At 39.7% G+C, this 12,433-nt stretch overlaps 1 protein-coding gene across 1 annotated transcript in view; it reads right to left on the bottom strand.

Annotated features, from left to right (window-relative positions):
• The window catches only part of ST6GAL2 (ST6 beta-galactoside alpha-2,6-sialyltransferase 2), a 34,958-nt gene extending 26,360 nt beyond the window's left edge, over positions 1–8,598 (bottom strand). Inside the window, exon 1 of the mRNA XM_054975138.1 lies at positions 7,653–8,598. Within this exon, the coding sequence (XP_054831113.1) occupies positions 7,653–8,598 (946 nt within the window). The remainder of the gene's footprint in view (positions 1–7,652) is intronic.
• Between the last annotated feature and the right edge of the window lie 3,835 nt (positions 8,599–12,433).

Below are 12,433 nucleotides of genomic sequence, written 5' to 3'. Positions count from 1 at the left end.
GTGAATCAGGTCGTTTGCTTTCGCAGGACTTTAATGGAATGCTATATACCCAATTCTGGCTACTATGTTCAAGTCTCCAAATCCTGGACTTAACTAATATGATCAGGCTCACCAACAATGTACTAGAAAACAGCCATGGAATAAGTATACCAGGACAGCTCTTTGCATAGATTGCCAAGCCTAGTATCACATGCTTATTTTTTGATGAAGTTTATGTGCAGCAGTTCTGTATCCTACAATTGGCCATTAGATATAAAAACATCCTATTGTCAGCTACTCAGGGTGTCTCTGTCCACATGCATTTCAGGTTTCTATGTGGTACAGAAGGGCTTAACAGAGTTTTGATAAACCAGTTCCAATGTTCTCTCTTCAGCTTGACTGTGCTTCACTGAGGTTCCCTTCTCTCGTGTCATATATGACTATATGCGGAATCATTTACTTTGGCAGGATCACCAGTGTCAGCGACAGCAGCCTCTGTGGGGCACTGTTGTGGGAAGAATCCAACCGTAACCTTTGGACTATGTCCCAGCCAGCAAGCAGCAAGATATACTTGTGTATGATGTAAACTAAGGCTAGCTCAATTACACAATGCAAGAAAATGGCTATAAATAATACGTGCAGCTGGCGCAACAAAGTCTTGTCTTCCTTCCTCTTCAGCACCCTATCCCATGACACAGAAATGGAGGCAGACAAACAGGAAAAGCATGTGGCAGAGACAAGAAGAGTACAACAGTGCAATGCCCCAGTGTAACAGGTCCCCAAGGGACAGTTGTCTGAACCAACAATGGAAGGCAAAGAGCAGCAGTCTATGAAGGAAACAGAAGGATGGCAGAAGGAGGATCAAGATGGCTGCAAAGGTGGGAGAATTGGGCTGTTATAAGCCTTGAGATTCTCACAGAAGGATAAACATTTACCAGGAGCTATTAACTGCTATCCCTGGAACAATGTCAGTGCTTTAAATGTTTGAAACATGCTACATAAATATGACTACTTCTACTACTGTACTACTACTACTAACAATAATTTGGAATTACGTAAGTAAACAACATTTAAAGCAATTCTTTCTACAAGAATGGGTAATGATCGAAATATTAGATTGTGTAAATTTTAAAAAGCACAACACCTACAGTGTATTTTTATCGCCACTGGTGATAAACAAAATCAAAGACCATGCAAAAATAGAAGAGAGCAAACAAGTCAGAGTACCATGAAGTGAATGTGGCAGCATGCATTTTCCCTAATGGGTTGTCAATTGTTTGCAAAGTCACAACGGTCTTGTATCTTGCTCATTTAGCTTATAGTTGCAATTCCTATGCCCCTCAATGTACAAGGTAGCTCTCCCCTCATACAGAACTCTCCTAGCAACTGATCCAGGTTCCTAGGGGAAGAGCGAGGCAGTCCATCATGAACATGCACCTTTGCAATAGGAAGAGGAGCTAAAACACAATACAGTTTGTGAATGGCCCTTAGTAAGCTAGCAGCAATAAGATGCAAAATCCAAGCTATAGTGCATATGTGAAAGTCGAGGACTTTAAAAATACTAGATTAATTTCTCAAACGACCACCTGCCCTTTCCCAATATGAATCAATAATGCATAGGAGCAGGGCTTTTTTTCTGCTGGAACGCGGTGGAACGGAGTTCCGGCACCTCTTGAAAATGGTCACATGGCTGGTGGCCCCGCCCCCTGATCTCCAGACAGAGGGCAGTTTAGATTGCCCTCCGTGCTGCTGAGTGGCACGGGGGCGGGGCCACCAGCCATGTGACCATTTTCACCGAGGGCAATTTAAACTTTAAAAAACTCCCCCCTTGTTCCAGTCATTGTGATGTCATTGTGTGGTCCTGAGTTCTACCACCTCTTTTCCCAGGAAAAAAAAACCCTGCATAGGAATCTATTCCACTAAACTAGCTTTTTTAAAAAAATCCCCAAAAATCTTGACTGCAATGGATGCTTATGAATGCGCAATGAAGGCTGTAGATATGAACAAGCAGGGGCTCATCAACAATACCATCAACAGACTCAGAGGAAAGCAAAGGGTAAGCCCTGCAGCAGAATATGTTGGAGACAAAATATCAAATCTTATTAAGAGGCAAAGGCCACTGGCACAGGGCCCTTTCATCAGCCCATTACATGAAGGTCAGTGCATACTCCAACCCTTCACATCTCAAACACAGTCATGAAACGGCACTGAGTAAACGGGGCACGGCTGGATCTTTAAACAGCAGGGACATATTTCAGAAAAGAGGTGTTGGGCATTTGCATTTCTTCCCTGAATTTGAGATATGGTTTAGTTTTATTCTTAGTGACAGCACAGTTTGGGAAAACAGGAACTATTCCACCTAAAACATTTTTAAAGCAGTGGGTCATCTCTCAGAAACTGGAGGTTACCCCTATTTTGACTTTTAGTGCCAGGACAGCAGGGCACTAGTGCTAAGCAGGGAGCCAATTAAAGTGGCTGGATGATGACAGCAGTTATACAGATATACAGGGAAACCATCTGGGTAAAAAAAAAAAATCAAAGCTGTAATAGGAAGCAGAGTATTCATGTGTGAAACTCTAAATGATTTGAGGATTAATGTTTTAAACAGTACAGGGGAAGAATAGTCCTTGATACTGGAGACTCAAAGCAATTAAGTTGAAGAAAGAAAGTTAGAACTTGGGGGAGGGGGTAATTAACTACAATGTTTTCAGTTTCACAGTAAAATTTAGGGTTACCTATATTTGTCAAAACTTTAATCACAAAGACATGAGCCTGCAAAAGTGAATGGTTTAATCCTCATGCAATGCCTTGTACATAGGACTCCCCTCTAAGCTAAGTCAGAGGCTCCAGTTGGTGCAGGATGCCTCAGCTCAGTTATTATCAGGAGTTAGGAGAAGAATGGATGTTACTCCCATTCTGCAGTCACTCCAGTGGCTATCTATCAGTTACCAGATCCAATTCATGGTATTGGCTATCACATACAAAACTGTTCACGGCTTTGGTCTGGCATATCTATGAGACTGCGTCTCCCCCTATGTTCCACCGCAGCAGCTTTGCTCATCTGAACAGGGCCTTCCTCAGGTGCCACCTTGCACATGGGCAAATTCAAGAGTTGCCCATACAGGTGTATTCTCTGGGGTGGCCTCCGCCTTATGGAATGGCCTACCTGAAGAGGCGAGGGAAGCTCCCACTCTCTTGGCTTTCTGCAAACGATCGGAAACAGAATTATTTAAGAAAACTTTCTTACTCAGATAGGAGGGGTGTACTGAGGATGCCTCAGTAGAGAGACAGGGGCCATAGACTTTGCTACTGTGTGCTGTTTGTTGCTTTGGATATGAACCTACCAGGTAGTTCTATGTTGTGGTCCCGCCGGTAATAGAGGTAACTCTCTGGCCAAATATGTTTCCTGCTACTCCCTTTTTAATCTTTTAATTAATGCTGCTGGTGATCAGGCTAATCTACCGTATTGGTATGGCAGCCTGTAATCTATGTGGCTCGCAATGATCCTATTATTTTATATGGGGAACCATACTCGCATTGACATGGTCAAGGAGTGCAAATGTACGGCAACCTTTCTTACGTAAGTTGACAGCCAGGTGTCGGTAGAGGTTCAGGTTATTGGCCCTGATGAGCCTGTGTCTTTAAGTGAGACAAGCATACCTGGATGTGACAATGTTTTACTGGACATGACTGATACGGTTGATTTCCAGGTGAGTATACGGTTGATTTCCAGGTGAGTAGTAATTTGGATGAGGATGGAACTGAAGAGGTAGAGTGACAGGTGGGGATTTATGGTCAGGAACGTGGAGGTAATGACTGTGAAGGACTGTTGGACGCACAACTTTACTCACTTCCAAGGGAGAGCCAGGAAGTGGTAGAAGATCAGCAGGGGGTACATTTTGTGTCCTTGCCTAATTATGCTCTTGTTTGCCCTGTATGTGGTGATAGTTATTAAAATAATAATAATAATAATAACATTCAATTTATATACCACCCTTCAGGTCAACTCCCCATGTGTACCACTAAGAGCTTGTTTTATGTCTGTGTTAGAGATGGAGGTCTAGGGTTGGATAGGTTCGAAATGCAGATGCCTCTGGTTCTTTTTTCTTTTTAAAAATTTTTCATATTTATTTCAAATGTAAATAAACTACAGATTATTCATACAGCTATATCTTGTTAATCCAATCTTACTTATTAAATACACTACTAAATAATAATATATAATAATATATATAATTACATAATAATATATTCAATTACATTATATAATTATATAATAATATATAATTACAGTAAACTGTTGCTTTAAATTATGGATATACTAAAAGGTCTCAAGTTGGTTGAGCTGGTATACTCTAATTTTATAAATTCAAAATTGTTTGATAAGTTTTATTTGGTGGTGGTAGATTCTTGCTGCTAATAAATTCAAAGAAAGGAAACCATTTTTCCATATAGTAAAGAGTCCAGTAGCACCTTTCAGACTAACCAACTTTATTGTAGTAAAAGCTTTCGAGAGCCACAGCTCTCTTTGTCAGACGCTGATGAAGAGCGCTGACAAGGAAAGCTGTGGCTCTCGAAAGCTTATGCTACAATAAAGTTGGTTAGTCTTAAAGGTACTACTGGACTCTTTACTATTTTGCTACTACAGACTAACTCAGTTAACTCCTCTGGATTTGTGACTCATTTTCCCATAAAATTTGTTGTTTTGGGGAAGTTTTCAGCTTTATAAATTCCATCATTAATCTTCTCAAATATGAAGTGGTCCCAGATTTTTGAATAACAATTCGTTATTGTAGGTATAGTATGATCTTTCCATGTAAGTGCATTTGCATTTTTGCTGCCATTGAAAAGATATTTATAAGGTCTCGCTTAATTTGAGGAATATCTAAATTGTTCCATTGATCTAGGAATATCAGCTCAGGTTTAATTGGTATTTTATATCCACTCAAAACAATTATTTGGTTTAAAATTGCTTTCCAAAATTCTTCTCCATAACAACATTTCCACCAGCAATGTAAATAAATTCCTGGTTCACCACATCCTTTCCAACATAAAGGTGATCTTTTAGAATATATGGCAGCTAATTTTGGGGGGTAAGGTACCATCTAGTTATTATCTTACATGATTGTAATTTGGTATTTGCTGTTGTAGAATTAAGTAGCTTGGATGACCATATCCACTCCCATTGTTCCGCTGATAATATTTTGCCACAGTATTGATGCCATTTTAATTGAAAACTTAAAGTTTGGGGTTTGATAATCTGTAATAAGATTTTATAAATTTTGGAAATTAATGCTTTGTTTGAAGACACTTTTTACTCTATCAGTTGTTGGCTTTTTCATGATATCCTTTAGAATTATATGAATAGCTAGATTCTTTAATTGTAGGTATGTATACCATGAAATACTATTATGATTTTTCTGTTCGAACTCTGATTTATCAAGCAATCCTTTTTTTTGAGGCTATATCAATTAGCTATGTTATATTATATTCTCTCCACTTTTTACTAAAGGTAGGGGACTGTCCTGGACAAGCCCAGAGCAAAGTGGGATCTCGTAATGATTACAAAAAATCATGCACTGATCATTTTGATCCTGTATTTTTTGTGATATGATCACTCATGACATGTCACTGTATATGACATGGTATGTAAATGTGGATGCAGGGCCGGATCAAGGGGGGCAGGGGGGTAGCCTGCCCCCGGCGCTGCCAAAGGCAAGGTTTGCCCTGGGCGTCCGCGCACCTGGATCCGGCACTGTGTGGATGGACCAGCCATTGGAACCTGACCAGTCCTACTAACTTGAAAGGGAGAGTCTTTGACTCTAGTATAAATGTATCAGTCTTAGAATTCCTTATGCTCTGTTTCAGAATTTCTTCAGCTCTATATTAGATATTTGCTGGTTTTAAATCTTTGCAAATTTGCATTTACAGACCTTATTGCATTTTGTTGAAGACCTTGAAAGTGACTGTACTAACAAACACTGTGTAATCTGCCTTTTCAGTGAGAAAAGTGGACTATAAATAATGTAAAATAAATAAATAAATTTTGACTGGACTGTATAAATATCTCTCATTGGAATTTATAGTACTTAAATAGGTGACTAGATGGGAAAAACCCAGAATGGGAAAACGGCCCACCCCCATATATGACAATTAAAATACAAGTCAATATATACAAAAATCTTTTTTCTAAATAAAAGTTGGTGGAGAAGGAACCACCAAAACATGTATTCCACTGAGGTAAACTTGCTTCTTATTTGTTTTCATCAAATGTGTGGTTCCTTCAAGACTATAATTCCCTCATAACTGGCCAAGTGAATATTAGGTAGCAAGCTCTGCCCCCTCATTGAGGACTGGAAGACTTAACGTTCCCCCCCAAACCTCTATTATAAAAATAAGAGTAAGTTTTTAGGGTGTGAAATTTAAGGTCCTCGTTTTTAGATCTGGAGACAGGGTGTCATCACAAAAGTTCTTAAGAAAGTAAGAATAACACACACCTCAATGCACATGCATGGACATGAACGTGCATGTGCACACACAGACAGCTGCCACATTTTTCTACAATAATCGACATAAACAAATGGGTCAAAGATTTCTGTCTTGTGCTGGCTCAGACAAGTAGGAGAGCAGACACTGCCATCTAATAACAATTAAGTGCTATCAAGTTGCAAGTTGGGGTTTTCAAGGCAAGAGATGAGCAGCGGTGATGTGCCATTGCTTTCCTCTACATAGTAACCCAGGTCTTCTTGGTGGTTTCCCACCAAGCCGCAACCCTGCTTAGCTTCCAAGCTCTGAAGATCTCAGGCTATTCTGGATTATTCAGGCTGCTACACTAGCCTAGCAATAATGAAAATATGTATAGTGCAAGGAATAGCTCTCATGCTCCCAGAGAGGTCAGACTCACACTCACAAAACTGTGTGAGTGTAAGTGTGAAGTGTGAGTGTAAACAGAGCCGCTTAGCTGAGCCAATAACTTGCAATGATCTACAGTCGCCTCTGTTCTCAATTTCTATTTCATTCAGCTTCTGATAGGACCTTTGACCATGTAAACAAGCCAAAAATAGAATGAAATAGACAGACCAGTAACTAAGCTTGTGAACCATTGAACAAGCTGCCTATGTATTTTTCCAACAGCTAAAAATAACAAAGCAATACCATTGACATTTATTGTATTTCCCTGAGAACATGAGAGACATCACGAGAGGTCAGTCACATTAAGTACACTTTATGCCCCCCCCCCCCCAAATCCCTGTGTAGGTATGCCAGAGTGCACACATGCAAATACTACTGATTTTCTCTTTTCACTAACAGGTCCTTTGCTGCAAGGCATCAGATGATATTCCAAAATGACTACCAACTTTTAAGAGAGGTTTTTGATGTGTGTGAAAAATGCCATTAAGTCACAACCAAGTTAGAACAGCCCCATAGGGTTTTTCAAGGCCAGAGACAAATAGGGTGTAGCCACCCTGGACTTCCTTGGTTGTCTCCCAGCCAAGTACTAACCAGGATCAACCTTGCTTAGCTTCCAAGAGCTGATAAGATCGGGCTAGCTTGGGCCATCTATGTCAGGGCACGGGAGCATAAAAAGACACTAAAAATAATCTCACATGCATGCAGATGGTATCCTGACTATTGTGATGATATTTATATTTTAATGAAATTGTGTCACCCACCTATTTCATCGCCTAGAGAAGAGTTCAGTATGGCACCAGCAGACATAACGACAGCACAGGTTCCAAACCCACGTGGATACAATTTACTCAAAGATATCTGGGGAACATGTTTTTCCCATCCAAGCACAGAAAAAGGGGCTTCTTTGCCATCTATGGTCCTGATATTCACTCGAGCCTTGAGCTCACAGAAGAGTTGTTCGGAGGTCAACTTGGAGTTCCGCTTCCCTTTGAAACGAACCCCATGCTTATTGGTATTCAGATAATCTTTCATTGCTTTCTGCAGGCGAGGATTCAACATCTTGGAAGAGACATTCCCTTTCCAAAGCTTATACAGAAAAGACTTTGACATTGTGGAATATATTCCATCCCATTCATCAGATTCTTCAAACATTTGGCTTCTCCTGTGTCTTGTATGCCTTCTCTTCGTCTTCTTTCGAGGGAGCCAGTTATTCTGAAAAGGATTCCCCTTCTGACCCTCTCCTTCTGCAGAGATTAATTTCACTATTTGCTGAACACTGCTCTGTGACCGAGGCTGACCAGCAGCAAATAAATAATCATCATCCCTTTGATAGAAAGCACTTTTTGATTTTCTTTTTAACTGGGAAGGGAAAAATTCTTCTTCACTTTCAAAGCCACCTTCTAAGTCTGTCCACTTTTTAATGTTTCCATTCCCTGATTTAAATGAATCTAAGATATCTTTGTTAAGAAGCACCTCATTCCCATCAATTGGTTCAGAGAAAGAAGGATCGTGTATTGCTCCCATAATTACTCTCTGCTTGCCTTGAATGGGCAAAAGCCTCTTAGTCTCAATGTAAGAGAAGGAACTCGGAACTGCTTCAGCAGGGTTGCTGTCTGTGAAATAGATGAAGATCACCAGGAATAACAGGCCCCATGCAAATATTCCGAACAGCATTAGTTGTTTCCATTGCTTCAAGTTAGGTTTCATGGCAATGTCTGTGCCAGTTCCTCCGTATCTTAAATGCGTGATGAAGGAAAATCGAACCTGGAAAATAATATTTAGTATAGTCAAGCACTGTCGTGAAGGTATCATGGAAGCAAAACAAGATTTTAGTATAAAATAAAAGCACTAAAAAGACTAAGCTAACTAATCTAAAAGATCTTTGCAATAGTAGTTATATAAGAAACACCTATTGACACATAATTGCTTCCCTCCTCCCCCAGTTCTCTTCACAATAGTCAGTACTATTGTTCTTAGTATCATGGTATCCGTTTGTAAAGTGGTTCAGCAAATCTACCTACAATTTTGATCTTGTTTCTCCAAGGACTTCAGGTTCTCCCCACTTCCATCACACAAACATTACACACCACTGTTATATTATCCAGTTGAAATAAAATCTATAAATTGGAACGTCCACAAATTTTGAAAGCGAAAAGCCTCATGCAAATGTATTCTTAGAACATTTTAATTACATTAATCATAGAATTAAAGGGCTAGAACAGGTCTGGAGGACAACTATCCCAACTCGTTACATCAAAGAAAGGCCCCATATAACACATAGATCCTGATAGATTATCTCAGGCTTTCTTTACCAAACTCCAATTCAAGACAAGAGTTGGTATAGTGTCTCCGTTCAGATGTCAAATCTGCCATAAACTCACTGACAGTGACATCCTAAGAACACTTTCCTGGGAGTAAGACTTGAATAGATCTGCTTTTGATTGGTTCCTTAGTGACCTTTGGCAAGTGTTTCTCTCGGCTGCCCAAAGGAAATACGGGTATGCTAATACTGGCACACCTTACTATGTTTGTTCTAGAAAACAAATTTTCAGGGTTGTACTCAGGATTACAAAATAATAAAACTGAAACACTCTGAACACTAAGTGTTATTTGAATACTGGGTGTTATTCTGAGGTTTTTAATAGCAATTTCTATAGGTTATTGATATTCCCATGCAAAAGTTGTACATTGTTTAAGAACTGATCACATATTTTCCTGGTTTGTATTACAACAAAGAACATTTTGTAGTGAAAATATTGTACCAAAGGAGCTTTAGTTCTTCTTTGATCCTATTCAAGTAGCTGACTATAGCCCTTCTTCCATAACTCCCATTGTTTAGCAACAGAAGGCACTTTTAGTTTCTCTAAACTAGGCCTATTTATTACAAGAGGAGAGTGAAGAATCTTGATTCCTTTCAAACTTTCCTCCTTTTCAGTAGCTTCTATTGTTAAGTTCTTCATTGCTAAGAGAAAAAATACATAAAAGAAAAGCTGCTTAAAGGTCAGGGTGGTTCAAGTTGATGTTCTACGTTGGACACTGTTATGTTAAACAGTGCTTTTCCCCCTCTGGAAAAAAGAGAGGGGGGTATATTGCAGCTTTTCAATTACTGGCTTGTCCTGGGGTTCATAGGGTTGTGAATTTTGTGGCCAGACATTCCCAGGGTGTTGGAAACTCAAACTTGATGGGAAGGCTATGCAGCCTGATTGAGCAGAAAATGTTTCAGAAGAATTAACTAGCAAAAGGAATTAAGAAACTTCTCCAGCACAAAGCAAAACAAATGAAGGTTTATCTTGAAGCATGGAGAGAAACACACAGAGAGAAATCCAACCTGTGGTGCAGCTGCTACTTGGCTTTTAATACCATCTGCCATATGATGACCCTTCCTTTGAAGTAGGCTGCTCTAAGTTTCATTGCCACTGGTTTTTTCCCACAACACAAATTGATTATTTCAGTTGAAAATACAATTTATTAGGTTTCCAGTGATGTTGATGATAACAATACATGCAAGGACAAGGATAACTGTGAAAAGTAACAGAGGAAGGGATATATAAAATAAATGAGCTTATCAAGGCTGGCCTTACAGTAAGAATCAGATTGGGCCATTCTGCAACTTTTAGGGCAGACAGCTGACTATCTCCAACACTATTTCCACCTTCTAAGTAATACTCCTTTCTCATTTTGTGAAATTAACATAAATCTGTAAAGTAAGTTTCAGCTTCACAAAGACCTACTGTTTTTCTTTATTCAACTTAGCTTTCATCGTCTTTTGAAGTGATTTTTATCACTGATTATGGATACCAGGCAGTGACAAATCAGAATCTGATTTATAATGCTCAGTGCAAGAACGGCGGCAATTTTTCTCAGGTCTAATACACTAAGATGTAGAATACCACAAAGCTCCCCCCAAGTCTATATTCTGCCCAAAATTATGAATTTCTAAAAAAATTATAAAACCCTATCAAATTATTCCAATAACAGTATTTTACTTTATGAAGAATTTTGCAAAGAATTAAAGCAGTACAAGTAAATATAGAAGAACGAGTGTGGTCTTAAACCAAAGACATACAATATTCTAGTAGCACAGAAGCAAAGCTGGTGTAGACAGAGCCAGTTCAGTATAGTGGTTAAGAGCACGGGACTCTAATCTGGAGAGCCAGGTGACCTTGAGCTAGTCACAGTTCTCTGGAGCTCTCTCAGCCCCACCCACCTCACAGGGTGTTTTGTTGTGGGGATAACAATAACTGTAAACTGCTCTGAGTGGGCATTAAGTTGTCCTGAAGGGTGGTATATAAATCAAATGTTGTTGTTGTTGTTGTTGTTATAAGCACATTAGTTTACCCTCCAACATGATTAGTTTCTACACAATGGAATCAACATACTAAAGTGGCACCTCTGCCACTCAAGTACAATATAAATTGTCCCTAAATTTGAGGAAGTTCAGTACATTCAGCCAAAGAATTATATTCGCTCTACATTGTTTGATTTCTAAGGCCCTATTACCTGCTGACTACAACAATAAGGAAAATTTGCAGATCAAAAAACACCAACAGAAATTTCATATCAACTCAAATAGAACACTTTTCCATGGAAGACACATTATGAGTAATCAAGGAATAAAAGATCGTTGATGTTTGCGTATATGCAAGCCAACCCAAATTCTTTCTTTAGAAAGCATTGAGCATATTTATGGTTGCTGTCTTTCCAGGAGAATACGTAAATGCAGTATGGACATTAAACTGGTCATTGAACATCATGCCTAAACGCAAACACCAGCGGGACACAGAACAACAAATAAACAGCAATCACCAACCAAGGAGATTTTTCTGTTTGTTTGTTTAGGATACAAGGTAAAAATTAATTAAAAACTATGAAGCTAACCTTCCATAAGGTTACCCTGCAGAAGTCTTATTGAATTAATTGACAATGTTGCAACAGTACAGCAGTCTAGCAAGAGGTTCACAGAATTCCTTATCAAGTAGATGTGAATTGGCCATTAAGGCCACTGGGAAAAGTCCCGGTGGGCTGATGGCCAAGCCCCCTTCCCATATTAGGAGTATCCCAGCTCCATCAAGGAGTGGACCTTGGCCCATTTGGGCCAGCCCTCTCAGTGACAGCTGCAGTGAGACAGCAGCCATCATCTCATGTGGGATGGGCAATCAACTGCAGAGGTGAGAGAGCCAGATGCCTGTGAGCTGCTTCAACAACAAGCAAACTGGCTGTCCAAGCCACTCTCAAGCATCTGCTGTAGTAAATAAACTGGCTTCCTGGACTATACTGGTGAACAGCAGCAGCCACAATCAGTGAGTGAGCCCAAGTGACTTGGCAAGCAGCTGCTTTTGCTCTTTCTCCTCATTGAGGGGTGTGCTGAGGGCAGGCCGAGGGCTGGGGCCCTTTCATAGGACATTTTTGGCTTTCAATCCGACCTTGATTTCAAGTTAATTTTTTCCCAAGCAGGGAAACTGTTCTGTGAGGATTCTGTTACACAAGTCTCAGTTGGAGTCCTGATATACATGTTTCTAGCTATTATTGTTTCATTGATACC

Source organism: Eublepharis macularius, chromosome 3, assembly GCF_028583425.1.
Source record: "Eublepharis macularius isolate TG4126 chromosome 3, MPM_Emac_v1.0, whole genome shotgun sequence".
NCBI lineage: Eukaryota > Metazoa > Chordata > Lepidosauria > Squamata > Eublepharidae > Eublepharis > Eublepharis macularius.
Note: the sequence above shows the minus strand (reverse complement) of the source record. Positions and strands in the feature narration are given on the sequence as shown.